Source organism: Amia ocellicauda, chromosome 12, assembly GCF_036373705.1.
Source record: "Amia ocellicauda isolate fAmiCal2 chromosome 12, fAmiCal2.hap1, whole genome shotgun sequence".
NCBI classification, from domain to species: domain Eukaryota; kingdom Metazoa; phylum Chordata; class Actinopteri; order Amiiformes; family Amiidae; genus Amia; species Amia ocellicauda.
Genome location: NC_089861.1, coordinates 26,771,568 through 26,799,029, shown reverse-complemented (window position 1 = coordinate 26,799,029; position 27,462 = coordinate 26,771,568). Strand labels below are relative to the sequence as shown.

The following is a 27,462-nucleotide window of genomic DNA, read 5'->3' as shown; positions in this document are numbered from 1 at the left end:
AATTTAGAAGGACTGAGAACAGCGACAGCAAAAGGGAAAGAGTGGAGAGAGGTCAACAAAGAGGAAATAAAGACCATTATTGGTTTAACCTTTGGATTTTCAAATGTGAAATATTATAAGGTGGTTTTATTTTGTTATTCACACTAAAAGGTTGAATGTGAAACTTTGACTTCAAGATTGATTGTAAGAAAAATAGATTAATATTTTCAAAAGCCATTATACATTTTCATAATATGAAAAGTGCATCAAACTGTTAAAGAGGTATGTGAAGGAAAAAGTTTTGGAAGGATATTAAAATCTATTTTTCTAAAAAGTGCCTTCTTGTTAAGAAAATCTTTGCTGCTCTATAACTGCCCTTTTTGTTCCAATGACCCCGAGATTCCATAGCCTGAAGCCTCTGAAAGCTTTCCCAATCACTCACATTAAAAAAACAAAGATAATTACAATCCTTGACTCCAAGTGTTTAGGTACTAAAAACATTTCAAAACAATAAAATAATTATTGAAAGGTTCAAATCATCACTAAAAATAATGATGTTCCACAAAATGGAGTCCCATATAAATAAAAAACAGATGACATTATTGGGTCATTTTAGAACATAAGAAGAACATAATAAAGTTTACAAACGAGAGGAGGCCATTCGACCCATCGTGCTCGTTTGGTGTCCATTAATATCTAAGTGATCCAAGGATCCTATTCAGACTATTTTTAAATGTTCCCATTTTTTCAGCTTCTACATCACTGGGTAGTTTGTTCCAGATTGTGACAACTCTCTGTGTGAAGAAGTGTCTCCTGTTTTCCGTTTTGAATGCTTTGAAGCCCAATTTCCATTTGTGTCCCCGGGTGCATGTGTCCCTGCTTATCTGGAAAAGCTCCACTGGTTTGATGTGGTCGACGCCTTTCATGATTTTGAAGACTTGGATCAAGTCCCCACATAGTCTTCGCTGTTCCAGGGTGAAAAGGTTCAGTTCCCTCAGGAACAGAGGAGACGACATCGGGACTTGAAATAATAATAATGTTTCTGCCAGAAAACATTTTTTTTTAATTGATACTAGGCTAACAGCTGGCTTACCCTATAGCTATCAGACAGATACTGAAGCCTGTCAAAAAAATCCATAGCACAACATCATTAACTGAGATATTTTCAACACATGGGCTGGGATTAAATCAAAACTTTGACCCACCCGCTAATGACACTTTCTTCTAATTATACATGTAACTGCTATGATGTACAGGTTTATAGTTTGTTATTAGCAGGTGGCTCAAAGTTTTGATTTAATCCGGTCCATGGTTACTATATGTTCTAACAGTTGCTTACCTTGACATTTTTAAAAAATAGTAGTGGCATTCAATTCTCTCTCAGTGTGCGACCCTCTCGCCTACAATATGTGAGTTACTGTCTGGTCTGGGAAACCAAGCGCTCCACTGAGGAGCCCACAAGAACAGTGACTGGCCCACTTCATCTTTCCTGCAATGTGTTTCTGTTTAATTCCCGCCAAGAGTGAAACACTGGGCTTGTTTAGAAAGCAAACCTCGTGAAATTAAAAAGATTTCCAATTTTAGTATTGTGCTTCATAGTTTGTTGTGTGACTGTACCCGAACCCGAAAAATGTCATTTAATGTTAGCCGTAGGGAGTGTAATTACTTGAGTTGTGTGCAACATTATTAGCTAAAAAGCTTGTTGTTTACCTTTGGCACGGCAACCACAGGAGGCACCGCAGCTGCCTCACCAATGCGTCACTGTCACGGTCTCGCCTGCTATTCCTTCAGCTCACCACCTGAGGTCTCTCTCTCCCGAGTATTAATCCCTGTGCTTCTTTCTCTCAGTTCCCGGATCAATCAGTCACATTACATTCCTTCTATTCACGTGCACTTGTTCTGTCTTTCCCCTCTCCCCATTGGTCTTTCACCCTTTACCCAGTCATCCCTTTCTCCCTAAACACAGTATATAAACCCCTTTGTTCCATAGTATAATCGCTAAGTCTTGTCTTCTCTCCTGAAACATTTCTGAGCATTATTCCTTGTTTACCTACCGTGTTTAGACTCCTGTTTTCCTGTCCTTGACCACCTCTTTTGGATCTCCCAGTTTAACCTGTTTGCCTGATCGAGCGACCCTGAACTATTCCTGTTTTACCTTCTGGATGTCCCCTCTTGGATTGTTTGCCTTTCTGCTTTGCTAGTACAGAGCCTGCACTTGGATCTATACACCTTGCCTTTGAGAAACGTTACAGTCACCAACACAGAATCAGCGCAATCAGTATCAATAGTGTCATTTGTTTTCCTAACACAGTTATGCCAAAATCACGGCCTGTTTCTAGCCTAATAGATCTGCGTCATTGGCCAACACCTTGAGAGCGCTGATTGGACAGACTCACAGAGACTCAGTCAACACAGAGCTGTCACAGTACAATAGTGATGGTCAGTTCGACTGTTTTTAATTACTCAATTAATTTGATTCAGTTCAGTTTGGTTAATCGATTAAATTAGTTAATTCCATTCACTGATTCAATGACATGAAGACAACCAATGCAGACTGAAACAGGACTGTTAGATAGATTTATTTAAACCGGAAAGAACGAGGCGTTCACAAATTACACCTCACAAAAGTCTATATTTGGTTCACTGGGATAAATTAAATATAGTTGTTACAAACATACATTTAGAGTCCTGGAGATAACAACAGTTTGAAGCATTAACATTTATCCTACATATCTAACCCTTACAAAAATTAAATATATTGCAATATATTTGAAAAAAAGTGTTTTGACAATAAATATATTTCAAAATATATTGCCATACTTAGCATATATGTAGCCTTTATAGCAAAATATATTGTAGAATATGCCACAGATAAAATATATGTCCTGGTATATTATATAATATAATACACACAATCTATTCTGTAATATATTGTGCTTGCTGTTGCCCTAAGAGCAAGTAATAGATAAACCATTCAAATAAGACAAAAGTCATACATTTGGGTTAATGTTAGAATATTTACTTTGTTAATAATGTGTATTATTACAGTACAATAAAACATTTGTATATTAAGACATTATAGCTTACAGAGAACATTTTGCACGTGTACATACCAGTAAAATAGTTTTTTAGCTTTACTAATCTATTATATACATATACATACATAAGTATGGCAATACATTTTAAAATATATTTATTGTCAAAACACTTTTTTTTTTTTTTACTATATTGCAATACATTTAATTTTCGTAAGGGTTAGATATGTAGGATAAATGTTAATGATATATATATATATATATATATATATATATATATATATATATATATATATATATATATATATATATATATTACACACACACACACACACACACACACACATATACATATATATACATACACACACACACACAGTGAGAGAAGAAGGTATTTGATCCCCTGCTGATTTTGTACGTTTGCCCACTGACAAAGAAATTATCAGTCTATAATTTTAATGGTAGGTGTATTTTAACAGTGAGAGACAGAATAACAAAAAAATCCAGAAAAACGCATTTCAAAAAAGTTATACATTGATTTGCATGTTCATGAGAGAAATAAGTATTTGATCCCCTACCAATCAGCAAGATATCTGGCTCCCAGGTGTCTTTAATACAGGTAACGAGCTGAGATTAGGAGCACTCTCTTAAAGGGAGTGATCCTAATCTAAGTTTGTTACCTGTATAAAAGACACCTGTCCACAGAAGCAATCAATCAATCAGATTCCAAACTCTCCACCATGGCCAAGACCAAAGAGCTGTCCAAAGATGTCAGGGACAAGATTGTAGACCTACACAAGGCTGGAATGGGCTACAAGACCATCACCAAGCAGCTTGGTGAGAAGGTGACAACAGTTGGTGCGATTATTCGCAAATGGAAGAAACACAAAATAACTGTCAGTCTCCCTCGGTCTGGGGCTCCATGCAAGATCTCACCTCGTGGAGTTTCAATGATCATGAGAACGGTGAGGAATCAGCACAGAACTACACGGGAGGATCTTGTTAATGATCTCAAGGCAGCTGGGACCATAGTCACCAAGAAAACAATTGGTAACACACTACGCCGTGAAGGACTGAAATCCTGCAGCGCCTGCAAGGTCCCCCTGCTCAAGAAAGCACATGTGCAGGCCCGTCTGTAGTTTGCCAATGAACATCTGAACGATTTAGAGGAGAACTGGGTGAAAGTGTTGTGGTCAGATGAGACCAAAATTGAGCTCTTTGGCATCAACTCCACTCACCCTGTTTGGAGGAGGAGTAATGACCCCAAGAACACCATCCCCACCGTCAAACATGGAGGTGGAAACATTATGCTTTGGGGGTGTTTTTCTGCTAAGGGGACAGGACAACTGCACCGCATCAAAGGGACGATGGACGGGGCCATGTACCGTCAAATCTTGGGTGAGAACCTCCTTCCCTCAGCCAGGGCATTGAAAATGGGTCGTGGATGGGTATTCCAGAATGACAATGACCCAAAACACACAGCCAAGGCAACAAAGGAGTGGCTCAAGAAGAAGCACATTAAGGTCCTGGAGTGGCCTAGCCGTCTCCAGACCTTAATTCCATAGAAAATCTGTGGAGGGAGCTGAAGGTTCGAGTTGCCAAACATCAGCCTCGAAACCTTAATGACTTGGAGAGGATCTGCAAAGAGGAGTGGGACAAAATCCCTCCCGAGATGTGTGCAAACCTGGTGGCCAACTACAAGAAACGTTTGACCTCTGTGATTGCCAACAAGGGTTTTTCCACCAAGTACTAAGTCAAAGGGGTCAAATACTTATTTCCCTCATTAACATGCAAATCAATGTATAACTTTTATGAAATGCGTTTTTCTGGATTTTTTTGTTGTTATTCTGTCTCTCACTGTTAAAATACACCTACCATTAAAATTATAGACTGATCATTTCTTTGTCAGTGGGCAAATGTACAAAATCTGCAGGGGATCAAATACTTTTTTCCCCCTCACTGTATATACACTCACCTAAAGGATTATTAGGAACACCATACTAATACTGTGTTTAACCCCCTTTCACCTTCAGAACTGCCTTAATTCTACATGGCATTGATTCAACAAGGTGCTGAAAGCATTCTTTAGAAATGTTGGCCCATATTGATAGGATAGCATCTTGCTGTTGATGGAGATTTGTGGGATGCACATCCAGGGCACGAAGCTCCCGTTCCACCACATCCCAAAGATGCTCTATTGGGTTGAGATCTGGTGACTGTGGGGGCCAGGTTAGTACAGTGAACTCATTGTCATGTTCAAGAAACCAATTTGAAATGATTCGACCTTTGTGACATGGTGCATTATCCTGCTGGAAGTAGCCATCAGAGGATGGGTACATGGTGGTCATAAAGGGATGGACATGGTCAGAAACAATGCTCAGGTAGGCCGTGGCATTTAAACGATGCCCAATTGGCACTAAGGGGCCTAAAGTGTGCCAAGAAAACATCCCCCACACCATTACACCACCACCACCAGCCTGCACAGTGGTAACAAGGCATGATGGATCCATGTTCTCATTCTGTTTACGTCAAATTCTGACTCTATCATCTGAATGTCTCAACAGAAATCGAGACTCATCAGACCAGGCAACATTTTTCCAGTCTTCAACTGTCCAATTTTGGTGAGCTTGTGCAAATTGTAGCCTCTTTTTCCTATTTGTAGTGGAGATGAGTGGTACCCGGTGGGGTCTTCTGCTGTTGTAGCCCATCCGCCTCAAGGTTGTACGTGTTGTGGCTTCACAAATGCTTTGCTGCATACCTCGGTTGTAACGAGTGGTTATTTCAGTCAAAGTTGCTCTTCTGTCAGCTTGAATCAGTCGGCCCATTCTCCTCTGACCTCTAGCATCAACAAGGCATTTTCGCCCACAGGACTGCCGCATACTGGATGTTTTTCCCTTTTCACACCATTCTTTGTAAACCCTAGAAATGGTTGTGCGTGAAAATCCCAGTAACTGAGCAGACTGTGAAATACTCAGACCGGCCCGTCTGGCACCAACAACCATGCCACGCTCAAAAATTGCTTAAATAACCTTTCTTTCCCATTCAGACATTCAGTTTGGAGTTCAGGAGATTGTCTTGACCAGGACCACACCCCTAAATGCATTGAAGCAACTGCCATGTGATTGGTTGGTTAGATAATTGCATTAATGAGAAATTGAACAGGTGTTCCTAATAATCCTTTAGGTGAGTGTATAATCTGTATTTTATATGCATCACAGAAATAGAAACATTATTATTTTGCCATTCATAAAATATCACTCAGTCAGTCACATTGACTTTTCATTTTAGAAATATATAAACAATATAAACCTACAGGATCACCCAAAAAGTATATGATATACACATTTCAATTGAAAGTTATGTGGCTTCCAAGATGGATCACATAGCTATAATTAATTCACATTTCAATCATGTTGTTTCAGAACTATTTCACTGATGGTTATAACAAAGTTAATCAGTGTTAATGTCTGTTACCAACATCCATTCTCTCTCAGATTACACCCGTTTGAAATTGGTAGGGGTCTGTCATGTAAATGAAAGCATTATAACAAAGGCAAATGATATCATGAGAATATCTTACAAAGATCATGAACAAATAATCCTGGACAGTAAATAACTCTTCAGCCTATTTCTGATGTTTGCTACAATTGTGAAAAAAAATATAAGAAACCACTCCAAATTCAGAAATCAATGTTAAGTGGTCTCATAATTTTTTCCAGAGCTGTATATAATCCCATAGTCTTTAACAAATCACATTTCAAAACCAGGGATAGTATATATGACATCATCCTGGGGGTCAGAGATTGGAAACGCAGTCTTTAGTGCCACGGTGTAACAATCGCATCAACAATGAGGCTTCAATGAGGCTGCAGGACGCTATTATATATTTGTCAATATGAGAATTTGCTGGCAAAACCACAAACATATATTGCATAGGCAAGTCAATAACGACATTTCCACTTGAGTAATTTAAAACAAATAACGGTTTAACAAGGGTATGGTTGTTTGTGAGATCATCTTTGGCTATTGATGGAAAATTGTATTTTTCAACTTTTTCTGTAGACTTATATTATGGTATAGGAAGCATATTTTCCTGTCACAACCAAGAAAGAGCAGATGTGTCTATCCTGAAACAATACAGTGTAACTAGAGCTTTTCAGGACTAGCAATGATTGGACAACAGCCTGCGCATGCATTACACCGTTTGTTTGTGATTCAGAAAGTATCTGAAAACTGAAAGGGTCTTTATCCAATCAGAATCCACTATGTGTTAACTGTCTACAATAAGAGTGATATGTTTTACAGTTAATATATGTATAAACTTAACATTCCCTTTAAATAAAGAGTATATGTAGAGTGATAGAAATTAATTATATAGGAGCATTACACATTTTACAAGTTTACCTTTTACAAGTATATCAGCTAATTATATATATTTCTATAATTACAGAAAGTGATTAATAAAGCAAAAAAAAAAGTGCAGCAGCAATTAAATCAGTCAATAACTGACAACGTATCAGACATCTGATGCGAGTGTTAAATCTGGACATGCCTTTAAGTTTCAGACATTAAGTTCTGATTCTATGGTTATGGTAAGTATTTTAAAGTGTTTCTGTACATTTGTTTTTTTTTCCTTCAGTACAGATTTGACCAAAACAGGGTGCATTGACAGGGAATAACATTATTAATATTATTAAGTTAAAACGTGATTGTATAATAACTATTCTTATTGTTTATTGTGTGTTCTCTTATTTTGTTATGTGTATTTTGTGATTATTGTAAGTTCTCCTGGTTAAGGGTGTCTGCTCAGAAATAAATAGTAAGTGAACAAAAAGTATATTTAAGATTGCCTACCCTAGCCATGTAGAGCTTTGCCTCTGTAATTTAGATATACAAACTTTTTTCCTTTCACATGCAATTGAAGATAAATCTTGTTATTGTTTTTCTCACGTCGAGATTGTTACAGAAAGTAAAGTCTATGTTTTCAAAAATGCATGGGCAACTACCAAGTCCTACACGTTTGTCCTGAATCTGTTGTGCTTTGAGAAAATAAAGTACAGAAGGAAGCTGAAAAGAGAGAGACTTTGGATAAGACATTGCTCCCTGGAACTAAAAGGTCAGAAATTGGAAGAACACTGAATGAAAAATGAATGACCAGTGATACAAGTCTCACAGAGCAACCCAGATATTTGTAAATGACACTCCTTAAATGTAACTGGCAAATAGTGTTTCCTCAAATTTAAAATGAGACCCTTTTGAATGAATATTTCGGGGCGTGGTTTGGCCAGAACTGCAGTAAAAACAATGAACAGGGCAGCCCAGAGCCACAGTAGATCACACTGAGAGCCTGTTGCTTAAGAGCCGAGTCTGACACCAACTTATCAACTTCGCTGCCTATCACATTGACAACATTTTAATTTATTTTTGAAACTGGGACATTTTCGGGGACAGCTCCAGCTGGGGACAAGCCATCAAAAATGGGGTCCGTTCCCTGGAAAATGTGGTCCGTTCCCTGGAAAATGGGGACATCTGGTCACCCTACCCTAAGTTATGGTTGTTTAGCTTCCGACTCCACAGTGATTCTCATGTGCAGCGGCGCCACGGTGAAACAAACACACACCCACTGAGAAACACAGGGCTCATAAACTAATAAACATGGTTTACTAACACCCTCATAACCAGTTGAAAGTATTTTTGAAAGCTGTGCTGCATTGGAGTATCCATGGTTTTGATTATTTTGATCATGACTGAAGATCACTGTATACTATGGCATAGAGGCACATTTTTTTTTTTTTTAAGTTAATTCAATTGCTTTTAAAAATTCACAATAGGAATAAAAAATAAAACTGTAAATGTTCACTGAAGATGTTAACTGGATATCAGCATCCAAATGACAAACAAGCTCAGATCATAATAAAACATCTAAAGAAAATTTGTGAAAAATGCATCTCAGACAATGTTCAGATAAAACTGAAACTATACATTATATTTATAAAACTATTTCAAAACCCCTATGCCCGTGACCCCTCACCAGGATAAGTGTTTTTTAAAATGAATGGATGGATGGATGGATTTCAAAACCTACATGGTGTTTTGGCTGTGATTCATATTGCAATACGTTTAACATACACTCACCTAAAGGATTATTAGGAACACCTGTTCAATTTCTCATGAATGCAATTATCTAACCAACCAATCACATGGCAGTTGCTTCAATGCATTTAGGGGTGTGGTCCTGGTCAAGACAATCTCCTGAACTCCAAACTGAATGTCTGAATGGGAAAGATAGGTGATTTAAGCAATTTTGAGCGTGGCATGGTTGTTTGTGAAATACTCAGACCGGCCCGTCTGACACCATCTGCTCAGTTACTGGGATTTTCACGCACAACCATTTCTAGGGTTTACAAAGAATGGTGTGAAAAGGGAAAAACATCCAGTATGCGGCAGTCCTGTGGGTGAAAATGCCTTGTTGATGCTAGAGGTCAGAGGAGAATGGGCCGACTGATTCAAGCTGATAGAAGAGCAACTTTGACTGAAATAACCACTCGTTACAACCGAGGTATGCAGCAAAGCATTTGTGAAGCCACAACACTTACAACCTTGAGGCGGATGGGCTACAACAGCAGAAGACCCCACCGGGTACCACTCATCTCCACTACAAATAGGAAAAAGAGGCTACAATTTGCACAAGCTCACCAAAATTGGACAGTTGAAGACTGGAAAAATGTTGCCTGGTCTGATGAGTCTCGATTTCTGTTGAGACATTCAGATGGTAGAGTGAGAATTTGGCGTAAACAGAATGAGAACATGGATCCATCATGCCTTGTTACCACTGTGCAGGCTGGTGGTGGTGGTGTAATGGTGTGGGGGATGTTTTCTTGGCACACTTTAGGCCCCTTAGTGCCAATTGGGCATCGTTTAAATGCCACGGCCTACCTGAGCATTGTTTCTGACCATGTCCATCCCTTTATGACCACCATGTACCCATCCTCTGATGGCTACTTCCAGCACAACAATGCACCATGTCACAAAGGTCGAATCATTTCAAATTGGTTTCTTGAACATGACAATGAGTTCACTGTACTAAACTGGCCCCACAGTCACCAGATCTCAACCCAATAGAGCATCTTTGGGATGTGGTAGAACGGGAGCTTCGTGCCCTGGATGTGCATCCCACAAATCTCCATGAACTGCAAGATGCTATCCTATCAATATGGGCCAACATTTCTAAAGAATGCTTTCAGCACCTTGTTGAATCAATGCCACGTAGAATTAAGGCAGTTCTGAAGGCGAAAGGGGGTCAAACACAGTATTAGTATGGTGTTCCTAATAATCCTTTAGGTGAGTGTATGTATTAAATAGCTACACTTTCAAGTGCATTTTTAAAATACATTTAAAAAAACAAATACAACTCTGCTGTGCTGCCTGTATTGTAACCTGCCCCTTTGTGAGCGGCAGTATTGAGAACCAGGGTTGCCAGATTTTTGTGCGAAAATAAGCAAACTCGGTTGTGAAAACAAGCCCAAGGATGATCTGTTTCACAGCAAATGCACAAAGTTGTTACTGTCACGTTACTTTATATTTGGAGACAATCACATTTTTTGTTCTTGAGTTATGTATGATTTTGTGTTGCCACTGTGCAGCAGCATTTTCAGAAGTCACCCCAAAACTTTGCTTTATGAGGGCCCTCCCAAGATGCAATTGTTCTGGAATTTGGTGACCAAACTTGGTGAGAATTGATACGAATTATAATGGACAGAACAATTATAGGGACTGCAATAACATGATGGGAGCTTGCTGTGAATTTTGTGGGGATCACGGATGAACAGAGAAGAATAATTTTCTAACTTATTTAGAGCAGCGGTTTTTGCCAAAGATCTCTGACATTTAAGGGTTTTAACTTTAATATTTGACAGTCATGCCCCAGATATTTCCCCGGCACTTGCGACCAAGGCCAGAGAAAATGGGGTTATGCGTCTCCGGCCTTGGTCGCAAGTGCCAGGGAAATATCTGGACAAGACAGTGTTTGGTGAAGTCAAAAGTAGGGATGATCTGGGCCGATACCGATATCCATATAACAAGATTGTCCGATCTGATATTTTCTGATTATTTATTAGCCAATAGAATGAGAGCAGGGTTTGGGGGGCAGAGGGGTGCTGCATTGCAGTTCATGTGCATCATTCATATTTTGTTAAAACTACATGAGAAGAATAGAACAAATCGGATGCTTAGTTAGATGCAATAAAAGCCGCACCATCAGAGAGAAATATCGGCCATTTAATAAATAAATCAGTCGATAGCTGATATAGTAATTTTTTTTGCCATATTGGCCCAATAATGATCGATGGCCGTTCGATCAGTGCATCCTCAAGTCAAAAGGTAATGGGTAGGGTATAACATTTGAAAGGAGGAAGTCCCTGCGAAACTTGATGTTTTCTGGCTTGAGAGCCATGGAAAGCACATCGGTGGCTTTGAGAGCACTGGAATATTCCCTGTGAGCCAGAGCTGGAAGGACAGTCAAGTGTCCACAAATTATGCTCCTTTTTGTGAAGCACCTGTGCAGACTTCAAGCCCCAACAGCCCTGGCCCCAACCCCCACAACCAGCACACCAGCAGAGCAAACTGCCTCTACAAGTGCAACAATTCCATTAGTCTCGGATAATATAAAAATACTATTTTAATTGGTTAGGTTGGTTATTTGAGGTCTGAATTCAATAATCTATAAAATATTAAGTGCTTAATCAATACAATTTGAAGTATTTACTGTTAAAACTTGTGTGGGCTTATTTGGGACACGTGGGATTAAAAGGAACATATGCACCTTATAAGCCCACTCCAGACTTATCACTTTTTCAATTAAATATGTTCATTTAGTCAATTTATGACAAAATCTACCACAAGTGTTTAGATGAGATTAATCATTGATTGAATAACCACTTTATTGGGAAGAAATTCACATTTATAAGAAAACATGTAAAACATGGGTCACCTCACATATATATCTATACCTATAGATATAGATACAGATATATATGTGTGTGTGTGTGTGTGTGTGTGTGTGTACATACAAACATACATACAAGAACGGGACCACTGACTAACTTTCCAATTGTGTGAGCTGATTGGTTCAAAATACAAAATAGTGGGGAATGCTGGTTGGCTGGTATTAAGGTCAGCATATTAGCATATTTGTGCAGCATTCCAGTTGCAAAAACAAATAATATGGAAATGTTTTGTGACAACTTTGGTCATTTTCAGCAGGCAACCACGGCTTAAAATAAGACCAAAATATACCAACAAGCGGCAAAGCTAAACTATAAGCGTATTTGTGTGGTTGCACAAGCCCAATTTATAAGCGGAATTGGCAACCCTGTTGAGCACTAAGCAGAACTTGTGAACCTGAGAGAACCTGACTCATGTAAAATGCAAATATAAACTATACCAGCACTTAACACCGTCATATTATTTGCTCTCATGTATAGAACATGCACATTTTTCTATTTGTGTGTGAAATTGCTCATATTCCTTGGTCTTTGTTCTAATATATAGAACATGCATATTTTTATATTTTTCCTTTATTCTACCTTATTTTAATTCATTTTTACAATGTTTGATTTGTGGTTACTTATGATGAAAAGTAATGTTACATTTATTATGTAAAAATCCTGCCTTCAGTGCATATTTGTCACAATTTCTCCCTAACACGGAGAGATCTGAGGGATCCATGCTAAAAAATCTCTGTTTTGCATGCTCAGAAACATATATATATATATATATATATATGCAGATATATCAGTAATCAGGAAATTTTGCTTCCCAATTATCGGTATTTGACCCAAAAAACCTGTATCGGTCAGTCTCTAATATATATATATATATATATATATATATATATATATATATATATATATATATATATTCTACATTGTACTTCTGCACTTGTGTAATTTTTTTTATTGGACTTGAATTTTGTACTGTATTACTGAACATTTGTAGGGGAGACCAGGAACAGTTGTAATGTTGTGTACCTTTCGCTCCATTACTCCAATTACTGGTTTGGTGATTTTTGTAATACAAACCACTTGAATCTGTCTGCTGTGATTTCACACTGCTTTTATGTTCTTAGAGGTAACATGCAGACTGCAATATTGCTTCAAATCCAAGAAATCATACGTTACAATTTACCCCATGACCAGGGTCAGTTGTAACATTAGCCAGTGTCAACAATTCATAACGTTCAATGCATTGTAGTTTCTGTTGTCATTGTTGTGTTGGTTCAAATTGATAATATTCTAGCCTGACAGTTTGACAGTTTCAGGTTCATTAATCTTAATAGTGGATAGTGTGTTTAAGACAATGTATCTGCACAGGACACAAGTACATTTATTATCAATACCTTTTCTGTTCATAGCACCATTGACTAATGAGAATGATGATGATTGATTATGTGGATTATGATTATTATAATAATATTGGATTCAGCTGTTATTTCAGTACATAAATTCAGTCACATTGCATTTGACTGATACAGCATTGACCACAATGACCTCTATGCCTCTAATTTCTGTTAATCAACTTTTATTTGAAAGCATTGCTTTATATTTTACAACAGCAATATACAAAATCCCAGCAAACAATGCACAATCTTGTTAAAGCTGGGCAGGGCTTCCAATACTAACAACACTGTTACTTTCAGATGCAGCACTAAAGAAGTGCATTATCTTTCCAAATAGGACTTTACAAAATATTATATTATATTTAGGTTGTGAAAAGGATGAATGAAGCCCCAAACCTGACCCACCTGCCAATCAGAAGTTTTAATACCAAAACACAATGGCAGCTTTTTGGTTACCAATGGATTCTGTCTTTTGCCTAATGAAATCCCATCGTTTAGTACAATTATTCACTGGCAATGTAGGTGGATCAAACTTTGAATTGGTGCAGATGTATTTTTAAAAATCTATCATCTTTTCTTTAAAATGGAAAAATCAACTTACAGTCACCTTACCTTTATAACAGCAACGCATCTGCTGGGTGCAAGAGACACCGTGCTCACAGCTCTTCTTCAGCCAGGCTCCTGTGGCTCTCGGTGGAAAGAGGAACTCTGCAGAAGCACATTGCTGTCCCTGTAAACAGCTTCCTGTCCACAAGTGAGTGTCACAGCTGGGCCTCACGCTGAGCCACTTCTCGAAAGTTTTAAACTCCTGAAGTCACACAAAGTATACATATTTTCATGGATAAGATTTCTCACTATTTTCTTTTTCTCACTGTAGCTAATGCTGCTCCATATCTTTCACCCTTTCCCCATATAGAGCTTTATTTGGTTTATCTGCATCGCAAACTGAAGATCATGCTCATATAAATAGGCCTAACCTAAAAAAAGAGCAGAAAACTGCTTACAGTGTTTTTCTAATTTCCGCCACACCATTGGTTTAGTTTTTGTCTGAAGGGGACACTCTCCATTTTATATTTTAAGCTGGTGATTTATTTATTTTTGTTTGTCTACATTTTATTGTTTTATGGATTTATTTGCAAATAGGCTTGTTTTGTTCAGAACCACCTAACGATTAATCCAGTATACAGTACTGTGCATAAGTTTCAGGCAGGTGTGAAAAAATGCTGTAAAGTAAGAATCCTTTCAAACATAAACATGTTTATAGTTTATATTTATCAATTATCAAAATGCAAAGAGAGTGAACAGAAGAAAAATCTACATCAAATCAATATTTGGTGTGACCACCCTTTGCCTTCAAAACAGCATCAATTCTTCTAGGTACCCTCAGTCTCTCAGTAGGACATTCCCTTCAGACCTGGAATAAGTCTGGTTGCTCTCCTCTGAACTGCCTCTAGAGCAGCGATATCTTTCTTGAAGTGTGGAGCCCAGAACTGTACACAGTATCCAGATGAGCTCTAACTAGCGCATTGTACAGTCTGAACATTACTGCCCTTGTTCTCAATTCTACACTTTTGACAATATACCCTAACATCCGGTTTGCCTTTTTTATTGCTTCCCCACATTGTTTGGATGGAGAAAGTGAGGAGTCCACATAGACTCCTAGGTCTTTCTCATGCGTTACTTCATCTAGATCTGTGGACATTTTTGTTACCTGCATGTATTACCTTGCACTTGTCCACATTGAATTTCATTTGCCAGGTGTCGGTCCACAACTGAATATTATCTAAGTCCCTCTGAATAGCCTGTGCTGCCAAGATTGTATCTGCTGAGCCACCTATTTTAGTATCATCCGCAAATTTGACAAGTTTGCTAACTATCCCAGAGTCCAGATCATTAATATAGATTAGAAAAAGCACAGGCCCTAGTACTGATCCCTGTGGAACTCCACTAACAACCTCACTCCAGTTAGAAGTGACTCCTCTAATTGACACCCTGTTTCCTATACATCAACCAGTTCATAATCCATCTACTTACATTACCCTGAATGCCTACAGCTTCCAATTTGAGGATCAGTTTTTGGTGTGGAACCTTATCAAAAGCTTTCTGAAAATCTAAGTGTAACCCAGGTCAATTAATGGGTTAAATCTTCTGTGGAATATGAGAGGGGGGAACAGATTGATTATCAACCAATCAGAAGCATGTGAATCTCAAAGTCCCACCTTTGATTGACAGTTCAATCATTGCAATCTCGAGAAAGCCTTATTAGTGGAAGCGCCATTTTGAGAGAAGTTTTCTGCGGTTTGTATAATTAGAAAAAAAAAAAAAAGAAAGGAAAAAAATCCTAGAGTCTGAAATAATAATTAAAACCTGAATTTATATATGAAGAAAGGCTGGTGATCAATTTATCGTTTAAATCACATTCTTGAAAAGAAAGGGTGAATGCGTTTATGAACCATTTAATTGGTGATTTTTATTTTTTCCTTTCTCTTATTTGAATGAGGAAAATGGACTAGCGCTGTTTAGTAGACCAATGCTAACGTTTTATATGCCAGTGAATGTAAATTGTGCCATTTGTTTCACACATTTAACAAAACTTTTGTAGAAGTAGTCATAATTTTTCCAAGTGAACAATATTATATTGAACGAAACTGTTTGGTATCTGTGATATATTGTGTTTGGAGAAGTACACTCACCTAAAGGATTATTAGGAACACCTGTTCAATTTCTCATTAATGCAATTATCTAACCAACCAATCACATGGCAATTGCTTCAATGCATTTAGGGATGTGGTCCTGGTCAAGACAATCTCCTGAACTCCAAACTGAATGTCTGAATGGGAAAGAAAGGTGATTTAAGCAATTTTGAGCGTGGCATGGTTGTTGGTGCCAGACGGGCCGGTCTGAGTATTTCACAATCTGCTCAGTTACTGGGATTTTCACGCACAACCATTTCTAGGGTTTACAAAGAATGGTGTGAAAAGGGAAAAACATCCAGTATGCGGCAGTCCTGTGGGCGAAAATGCCTTGTTGATGCTAGAGGTAAGAGGAGAATGGGCCGACTGATTCAAGCTGATAGAAGAGCAACTTTGACTGAAATAACCACTCGTTACAACCGAGGTATGCAGCAAAGCATTTGTGAAGCCACAACACGTACAACCTTGAGGCGGATGGGCTACAACAGCAGAAGACCCCACCGGGTACCACTCATCTCCACTACAAATAGGAAAAAGAGGCTACAATTTGCACAAGCCCACCAAAATTGGACAGTTGAAGACTGGAAAAATGTTGCCTGGTCTGATGAGTCTCGATTTCTGTTGAGACATTCAGATGGTAGAGTCAGAATTTGGCGTAAACAGAATGAGAACATGGATTCATCATGCCTTGTTACCACTGTGCAGGCTGGTGGTGGTGGTGGTGTAATGGTGTGGGGGATGTTTTCTTGGCACACTTTAGGCCCCTTAGTGCCAATTGGGCATCGTTTAAATGCCACGGCCTACCTGAGCATTGTTTCTGACCATGTCCATCCCTTTATGACCACCATGTACCCATCCTCTGATGGCTACTTCCAGCAGGATAATGCACCATGTCACAAAGGTCGAATCATTTCAAATTGGTTTCTTGAACATGACAATGAGTTCACTGTACTAAACTGGCCCCCACAGTCACCAGATCTCAACCCAATAGAGCATCTTTGGGATGTGGTGGAACGGGAGCTTCGTGCCCTGGATGTGCATCCCACAAATCTCCATGAACTGCAAGATGCTATCCTATCAATATGGGCCAACATTTCTAAAGAATGCTTTCAGCACCTTGTTGAATCAATGCCACGTAGAATTAAGGCAGTTCTGAAGGCGAAAGGGGGTCAAACACAGTATTAGTATGGTGATCCTAATAATCCTTTAGGTGAGTGTATATTTTTGTTTATTTATTTTCTTCCTTTTCTATTCTTTCTTCTAGACTATTCGTTAGTCGTTAAACATTGAAACGTACATTGTATTAGCTTACACAGGCTAAGTCAGATGCTATTTCATGTTTTTTTAAATGCACGTAGCTGTAAAGAAGCCGTTTCAAATAGCAGTTATGCTGTTTGTACAGTTATAATTTTATGTGATGTAAACCTAAGAGTATTCGGCTACTATTTGAGGTGTTTTGTCCATTTTTTTTTTTTTTTTTTTTTTTTTAGAAGAAATATTAGACACTGTTGTACAACAAATGTGAACTGTTTTTATTTAATTACCTTTCGCTATTGGGTTACTATTTATGCATAAGTAATTTTGACCTGCGTTTTCAACATGCAGGTGCAGTTTTGTTTTTTGGGGTCCAGGTCCACTTGGGATGGCGAGCAGAGGATGCAGAGGAAGGACACCAAACACGGTTATTCAAGACGGGTTTTTTCTTTTAAATATAATATTCAGCACAGCTCTGCCGTGTTGATTGAGACTGATCACCGCAGGATATGTGGTAGGACAGTGAAATACTGTGTATTTAAATGAAAGGGCATTGGTATTTTGTTTCAGTATTTGCTTACCGTGCTGCTGGGGTTCACAGGCGTGGTTTAAGTGACACAGGTGCGGGGATGTGGAGAAATAAGTGCGTTTTTTTATATACAGAGCGAGTACTCCAAAACTAAAACAAAACCTAGCTCTTCAGTCAAGTCTAAACTGGGTCCCTCTCTATAATGTAAACATAAACAAGCACACAGCACAGAAGTCCAATTCGCAATCCAATTTGTTGTCAAGGTTCAAAGTGTAACCCACCTCTGGTTACTTACTAGGTCTGTATGAGAGGACAGAATAATTAGAATTTAAACAAATTGAACATCAATACAGTATTGTCTTAAACAACCAGCAAATTTTTTAAGACTCAAGACTCAAGTCTCCTACCACTTGTAGAGATCAGAGGACCTTTGTTAAAGTTTTTGAAATCCAAAAGGAAAAATCCAGGAATAAAAAGCAAGGTGAATCGTGGTCCAATAAGGTTGGCTCACCACTCCTTTGCCGGAGACTCTAACACCGACCAGGGTTTTTTTTAATGAAAGGAATCTCTTCAATTTGAAGATTTCTTCAGGTTTAATTTCAGCTTTCCAGTGTAGATACAATGCATTTACTACATTTTAAGTAATTTAAAGTTTAAGACTTGTAGCTCTTTCCAAAATGTATGCTCGTCTTCTCAGTGAGTGTGAGTGTCAATCAAGGTGGAACTTCCGGTTACTCCCTAATTAAAGCTTAACAGCTTCCTGTTTGTAAGAATTGTATCTGGGTTACATCCTCCCCTCTTAAATATATGCGAGACCCTTACACGTCCTCACAAAGCAATTAGCTAAACAACATAGGTACCAGGAGTCAGATTCTTTATAGGTATATGATGTACTGGCCCATCTAGTGAGTTCACAATCGCTGTGCTCAATCCATGAAATAAACACTGAATGACTGAGGAAAGGGGATTTCCTAGTTCCTGGTACTTAAGGTGGTCTGAAATTCAGTGCGACCTCGTGGATCGACGTACAGAAGCTTCATCAGCATCTAGGCAAGTTCCAGGCTCCACTTAAATTTCTATGTTTTTTTGTTTTGCTCCATTCAACTCTTCTATATCATTACTTGGAGTCACATCAGGTACGTTTTCCAAGTCCTCTACTGATCTTGGGTGGGAATGGCAATGGCATACTTTGTGAAGTCTTCAGTATATTCTTCTCATTCTCCAGCATAATCCTTTGGCAGAAACCTTTCAGCATAGGGGTTTAAACTTGAACCTCTACAGGGCAATGGCTCATCTGAATTTGCTCTTCTCTAGATGACGGTACAGTTTTAGGTCTGCATGGGTCAGAGAAGTCATAAACTTGAATTATTATTCTTGTTAGAAAATATAAGAAACTTTCCAGTAAATGACTAGTTAAAACTAGTTCTTATTATGATTTCTCTGCTCAGACTTATCTGTGTGGCAGATAGAAACAATTTCTGCTGCCGTGGCAAATTCTTTGGGTAACGAACCAAGGTTATCTATAACACGTTCGTATTAGTACAGTGCGTCCTTGGTACCAGCGCTTCCATGTCTGGACTAATTACAAAGAAAACTTTATGAAATTTTGTTTACCACGCTTTGTACTGTCCTTGATATCAATGCCTCCCTTTCTGGAATAATTACAAAGAATACCTTATTAAATATTGTTTCTCGTGTCTTGGAACTGCCCCAGGACATGTGCCAAGAAAATATCATCTAGGTTTGTGACTGCCCCGAAACTCCTGTGAAATACTGCTTGTAAATGTATAAAAGGCTGTGTGAAACTTTCAATAAACGAAGAAAAAAGTTTTGACTTCAGTGTCAGTGACTTTTTCATCACGAGCGCTTGTCTCCTGCTGAAAAGTCTGACATGATTCATTGGGACCCGAAGGGTTTCTTCAACTGAAGTGTTGAACCTTATCACTTCTCTTTTTCATTAAGGGGTCTCTGTGAAATTTCAATTGGCATTCATCCCCAGAATCTGTATACAGAGAATCGTTGTCTCCATCATGGAAATAATTCTGTCATGTCCCGACTGGTGTCTTCCCAAAGGTGTTGTCTTCTCCTTCTGTGGCAGGCAAAAACCCACAGGGAAGCAGAAGATCTCTGAAGAGTTCTGAGAGGTCCGTCCTTATTCTCCGTTCGAACCACATAAACAGGTAAGTCACCCATTTGTTTTACAACAATGTGGATGTCAATTCCCCATCTGTCTGCAAGCTTGTGTTTTCCAGGTAAACTGATATTGCGGACCAGTATCCTGTCTCCTGCTTGCAAAGTAGACTCTCTGACTAGTTTATCAAATCTTTTCTTGTTCTTTTTGGCTGATTTTAAGGTATTCTCTTTGGCAATGTGGTAGCTTTCTTCCAAATGTAATCTCAGATTTCTGACATACTGTGAATGTGACTGGGGAATGTTGGCTGGAGGCCAAATGCAATGCCAATAGGCAACCTAGGCTGTCTTTCATACGGTGAAAACAGTCACCTCATTCCTCGTGCAGTTATAGGCATGGACTAATGGTTTCACAAAGTCATCCCAGTGTGCTTTCTCTTTTTCCTTCAAAGTCCCTAGCATACTTAGAAGTGTCCTATTAAAACGCTCTACCAGGTTTCTTCTTGGATGGTATGGAGTAGTTCTTACTTTTCATATCCCAACAAGTGCACAGAGTTCAAGCATAGTATGGGATTCAAAGTCTCATCCTTGGTCACCATGTAGGCGCTCAGGGGACCCATAGCAGACAATGAAATGGTCCCAAAGACACCTAGCTACAGTAGTTGCTTTCTGATCTTGGGTGGGAATGGCAATGGCATACTTTGTGAAATTGTCAGTTATGACCAGGATGTTTCTAGTGTCACGACTGTCAAAAAAATCCATACAAACTAACTCCAGGGGTCTGCTAGTTTGAATGTTCACAAGAGGTGCAGCTTTAATTCCTTCAAGTTATTGGGCCATGGCCAGGTTTTTAAAGCACACACCTCTCTGTGTCAGTTTCAACTCCGTCCTGAGTCACTATGTGTCCTAAATAGCATACAGATGTTTGGAATGCAGATGCAGAACAGGCAGAAGTCTATCTTCATGCTATTGTCTTGGAGAAAACAATGAGGTCATCTAAGAACACTAATACCTCCTTCAAATTCATGTTCCCCATACACTTCTCCATCAACCGTTGGAACATACTGGGAGCATTTGTTATTCCTTGTGGCATTCGATTAAATTCCCCAAATCCAAGGGGGCATACAATGGCAGTTTTTGGCTTGTCACATTATTCTTACTCAATTTGGTAATATCCTGATTTTAAACATAGAACCATCTAGATCCAATGAGAGCAGAGAACGTTTCTTCTAAGTTTTGTAGTGCACATGCATCTTTAATATTCTGCCGATTCAGTTTCCTGTAATTGATGCACAGTCTAATATCGCCTTTTTTTTTTTTTTTGATACGAATGGAGATTCAGATTCTGGAGATGTTTTCGGACAGCCTCAAAGTCTTGGGGGTGGAACGGACGTGCTCTCTGTTTAAATGGGTCTCATCTTTAAGTTTAATGTGATGTTTTACTTTAGATGTGTGTCCAAAATCCATATCATGATGTGCAAAAACATCAGACATCTCACCCAGCTTCTGTGCAATTCTTGTCTTCTAACACTCAGGCAGAAGACCGTCACCAAAATCAAAATTTAATTCAGTCTTCTGAGGCATTTCCTTCTGACTTACAGATACACTGTAGCTGGTTGCTAATGAACAATCTACCTTAGTACATTGGATTCCTTTATCAAAAGCGCCATTGATCACACGGTAGTGTATATTTAAGTCAGCAATGATGCAGTTAGCAGGGAGAATTACATCATGGTTGGTTTCATTTTTTAAGACAGGCAACTTACACCGATCAGCCATAACATTATGACCACCTGCCTAATATTGTGTAGGTCCCCCTTTTGCCGCCAAAACAGCCCTGACGCATTGAGGCATGGACTCCACTAGACCTCTGAAGGTGTGCTGTGGTATCTGGCACCAAGACGTTAGCAGCAGATCCTTTAAGTCCTGTAAGTTGCAAGGTGCGGCCTCCATGGATCGGACTTGTTTGGCCAGCACATCCCACAGATGCTCGATTGGATTGAATTTGGAGGCCAAGTCAACACCCTGAACTCATGATTCATCAGACCAGGCCACCTTCTTCCATTGCTCCGTGGTCCAGTAATGATGCTCACGTGCCATTGTAGGCGCTTTCGGCAGTGGACAGGGGTCAGCATGGGAACCCTGACTGGTCTGCGGCTACGCAGCCCCATACGCAACAAACTGATGCACTGTATGTTCGGACACCTTTCTATCAGAATCAGCATTACATTTTTCAGCAATTTGAGCTACAGTAGCTCGTCTGTTGGATCGGACCACACGGGCCAGCCTTCGCTCCCCACGTGCATCAATGAGCCTTGGCCACACATCACACCCTACACAGCCACCTGGGCACAACGCCACCACCAATAAGCTACACAGCCACCAGGGCACAAGGCCACCACCAAAAACGCACCCTACACAGCCACCTGGGCACAATACCACCACCAATAAGTTACACAGTCACCTGGGCACAAGGCCACCACTAGTAAGCTACACAGTCACCTGGGCACAAGGCCACCACCAAAGACACAACCTAAACAGCCACCTCGGGACAACACAACCACCAAAGACGCAACCTACACAGCCACCTGGGCAAAACACCACCAACAATAAGCTACACAGCCACCTGAGCACAACAGTTCTCCAGGAGGTAAATGAAGACCATGACTTAGATTAATTGAGAGCCTTCCTTGGAGCTCTGGATTCTAACAGCCAAGTCTGGTCTACTACTGTTCAGCTGCAAAATGAGGCAGTGATGTTCAAAATGGACACTGGAGCACATGTCACAGCCATCCCTGAATCTCTGTTCACAAAATAAGCTACACAGCCACCTGGGCACAACGCAACCACCATTAAGCTATACAGCCACCTGGGCATAACGCAACCACCTTTAAGCTAAACAGCCACCTGGGCACAACGCAACCACCATTAAGCTATACAGCCACCTGGGCACAATGCCACTACCATTAAGCTATACAGCCACCTGGGCACAATGCCACCAACAAAGACTCACCCTACCAAGCCACCTGGGAACAACTCCACCACCAAAAACGCACTCTACACAGCCACCTGGGCTCAAAACCAATAAGCTACACAGCCACCTGGGAGCAACTCCACCACCAATAAGCTACACAGCCAACTGGGCACAACACCATCACCAAATATGCACCCTACACAGCCACCTGGGTACAACACCAATACCAATAACCTACGCAGCCACCTGGGCACAACACCACCACCAAACGCAAACCCTACAAAGCCACCTCAGCACAACGCCACCACCAATAAGCTACACAGTCTCCTGGGCACAAGGCCACCACCAAAGACACACCCTACACAGCCACCTGGGCACAACACAACTATCAAGAAACACCCTACAATGTCACCTGGGCACAACACCACCACCAATAAGCTACACAGCCACCTGGGCACAACCCGACCACCAATAAGCTACAAAGCCACCTAGACACAACGCCACCACCAATAAGCAATACAGCCACCTCGGCACAACGCCACCACCATTAAGCTATACAGCCACCTGGGCACAACACCACTATCAAGTAACACCCTACAAAGCCACCTGGGAGCAACTCCACCACCAAAGACGCACCTTACACAGCCACCTGGGCACAACACCACCACCAATAAGCTACACAGCCACCTGTACACAATGCCACCACCACCACTAAGCTACACAGTCACCTGGGCACAAGGCAACCACCAAAGACACACCCTACACAGCCACCTGTACACAATGCCACCACTAAAGACGCACCATACACAGCCACCTGGGCACAACACAACCACCAATAAGCTACACTGCCATCTGGGCACACCACCACCACCACCACCACTAAGCTACACAGTCACCTGGGCACAAGGCAACCACCAAAGACACACCCTACACAGCCACCTGGGCACAACACCACCAAAGACACACCCTACACAGCCACCTGGGCACAACACCATAATCAAGAAACACCCTACACAGCCACCTGGGCACAACGCCACCACCAAAGACGCACCGTACACAGCTACCTGGGGAAAACACCACCACCAATAAGCAATACAGCAACCTGGGCACAACGCCACCACTAAAGACGCACCCTACACAGCCACCTGGGAGGAATACTACTACCAAAAAGCTACACAGCCACCTGGGCAAAATGCCACCACCAATAAGCTATAAGTCCACCTTGGCACAATGCCACCACCAATAAACTACACAGCCAACTGGGCACAACACCACCACCAAAGACGCACCGTACACAGCCACCTGGGCACAACGCCACCACAAAGACACTATAGATCCAGCAGGCCAAAGCTGTAGTGGTATCTAGTGATAATTCTATACCACTCCCTTAGCCACTCCCACCTGGGAGGAGTTTGATAGTGTGTACTCAGCAGAGCTGTCGATAAAGTTCAGTTGAAGTATCCTGTCAGTTGGTGCCACATGTGGTCTGTGCTACTCCTCAATAACACGCACAACATCGTGTCCAAAGTGGTTTGATCGTTGACAAATCAGTGTCTGAAAATTGCTACGCATCAAGTGAGATCCCAGATGAGGAGGAATTTATGGTAAGACTGTTGTGTTTCGCAAATTTCTGTGAGGAAATACAAGAGACCTACCAAGCTAAACTGCCTATAGTACCTTGAGAACTCTGTGCACCATGAGGTGCGAGCTGTGAAAAGGGCATTGGCTGCTAGGCAATGTGTTAAAGCTGCACCCAAAAGTTGTAGTGCACATTGTAGTGTTCAGAGCCTGGGAAAGTGCACAGAGACACAGACACAGCACAGACTGTCAGTTAAACTCCCAGGGAGAGAGAAAATACGTTGCTGGCTAAAAGTGAATGAAAACAAATCAAATCAATAAATAAAAATGGAGCAAATATCTGCATCTACTTAACAAATAAGGCCCCCAGAGACATTTGATTTCTCAAAACCAGCTGAATTTGAGAGATGGCTCAGACGCTTAGAGAGATTTAGAGCAATCTCATTCAGGCTTCACAAGAGCACCAAGTGAGCACACAAATATATTGCATGGGTGACAAAGCAGATGACATTATGTGTGGCTTAGGACAAAAGAGTACAACACAGTGCAGGGCAATTTCAAAGAATATTTCACAGGAAAGCTGAATGTGATACGAGAGAGCAAAATTCAACTCCAGAAAACAGGAGCCAGATGAAAGTGTAAATGATGCATGCTCTTTCAGAACACCGTGAATATGGAAATCCAAGAGACGAGCTCATCAGAGACAGGATTGTTGTTGGGCTACTGCACACTAAAATATCAGAGCGACTTCAGCTGCATGCCAATCTTACACTAGAGAGCCATCACTATGGTCAGACAGGGTGAGAATGTCCACCAACAGCAGGCAGAGCAATGGCATAAGGAAGCTAGATGCTGTACAAAAGGAAAAGTACAGAGAGGGTGCATTCAGAAAACCTACTGAAAGAGGTGACAGTAGAGCACAGCCAAACAAAACAAATTCAACAAAAAGGAAAAATGTCCAACTGAGAGCTCTGTCCAGCAAAAGTAACGAAATACTGGAAATAGAATAGCCATTATAAAAGTCAGTGCCGTTCAGAAACAGTTCTCCAGGAGGTCAATGAAGACCATGACTTAGATTAATTGAGAGCCTTCCTTGGAGCTCTGGATTGTAACAGCCAAGTCTGGTCTACTACTGTTCAGCTGCAAAATGAGGCAGTGATGTTCAAAATGGACACTGGAGCACATGTCACAGCCATCCCTGAATCTCTGTTCACAAAATTGGCAACGAAAACAGGCATCATGTTTACCACTTCCATCCTGAAAAATTAGAAAAAGATCAAAGAGGACATCCATGTAATTCAGAATCACTTCTCACCCTTGCTGGGACAACACGCCATTGAGAAGCTGAATCTCATTGCGAGGCTGGATTCACTAGCTGATGTTCAGTGGCAGGAGAGGTATCTTGAGCTTTTCACAGCTCTAGGGGAGCTGAAAGAAGAGCACCACAGCCAACTTAGGACAGGGGTGACACCCTACTTTCTGAACACAGCGAGGTGAATACCACTTCCACTGATGGCCAAAGTTAAAGCTTAACTTGCAAGAATGGAAGAGCTCAATATCATTGCGAGATTGAATGGGCCTACTGACTGGTGTGCCAGCATCGTTCCTGTTCCCAAGCCGTAGTGAGAGTGAGGATCTCTGTTGATCTAACAACACAGGCGTGAAAAGGTCAATCACACGTTGGGTATGCTGGGAGGAGCCAAACTTTTCACCAAGCTCGATGCCAACGCAGGATCCGTTTAGCATCAGAGTCACAAAAACTCATGACTTTCATCACACCATTTGGGTGCAATTCCTTAAAGAGACTTTGGAATTTCATCTGCCCCTGAACTCTTCCAGATGAGGATAAACCAACTTTTGGAGGAACTGGAATGAGTAGTCTGCCACATAGATGATATACTCATCTTTAGAAGCTCAAGTGAGGAACATTCTCAGAATGAGAGATTTATAGCCACACGGGGCTGGAATGAGAGAAAGGGAGGGAGCCACATGGGGCTGGAATGAGGGAGAGAGAGACGGAGCCACACAGGGCTGGGGGGGTGGAATAAGAGGGAGAGAGAGAGCGCGCCACACGGGGCTGGAATGAGGGAGAGAGCGCCACACGGGGCTGGGGGGGTGGAATGAGAGAGAGAGAGCACCACATGGGGCTGGAATGAGGGAGAGAGAGGGAGGGAGCCACACGGGGCTGGGGGGGTGGAATAAGAGGGAGAGAGAGAGAGAGAGCATCACATGGGGCTGGAATGAGGGAGAGACAAGGAGCCACACGGGGCTGGGGGGGTGGAATGAGAGAGAGAGAGCGAATGCCCCATGTGGCATTCACTCTCCTAGTGCAACTGCTTGTCATAGTGCAGTTGAGTAAAAATAGATCAATGTGCAATTAATGTTATAATAGATTTATCAACATTTAAAAAAGTAATCATTACATAAATGCCTAATATACACTACCATTCAAAAGTTTGGGGTCACTTAGAAATTTCCTTGTTTTCTATGAAAACATGCATGAAATGAGTTTGAATAGGAAATATAACAAAATTAATAGGAAATAGTCATTCACGAGGTTAGAAATAATGATTTTTAATTGAAATAATCGTGTCCTTCAAACAATGAATGAATCCTCCATTTGCAGCAATTATAGCCTAGCAGACCTTTGGCATTCTAGTTGTCAATTTGTTGAGGTAATCTGAAGAGATTTCACCCCATGCTTCCTGAAGCACCTCCCACAAGTTGGATTGGCTTGATGGGCAGTTCTTACATACCATACAGTCAAGCTGCTCCCACAACAGCTCAACAGGGTTGAGATCCAGTGACTGTGCTGGCCACAGAATACCAGCTGACTGCTTCTTCCCTAAATAGTTCTAGCATAGTTTTGAACGGTAGTGTATATATTATAAAAC

At 40.6% G+C, this 27,462-nt stretch overlaps 1 protein-coding gene across 1 annotated transcript in view; it reads right to left on the bottom strand.

Moving 5' to 3' along the window:
- The window catches only part of LOC136764038 (sialic acid-binding Ig-like lectin 14), a 47,239-nt gene that overhangs the window by 5,177 nt on the left and 14,600 nt on the right, over positions 1 to 27,462 (bottom strand). Inside the window, exon 5 of the mRNA XM_066717871.1 lies at positions 14,023 to 14,154. Within this exon, the coding sequence (XP_066573968.1) occupies positions 14,023 to 14,154 (132 nt within the window). The remainder of the gene's footprint in view (positions 1 to 14,022; positions 14,155 to 27,462) is intronic.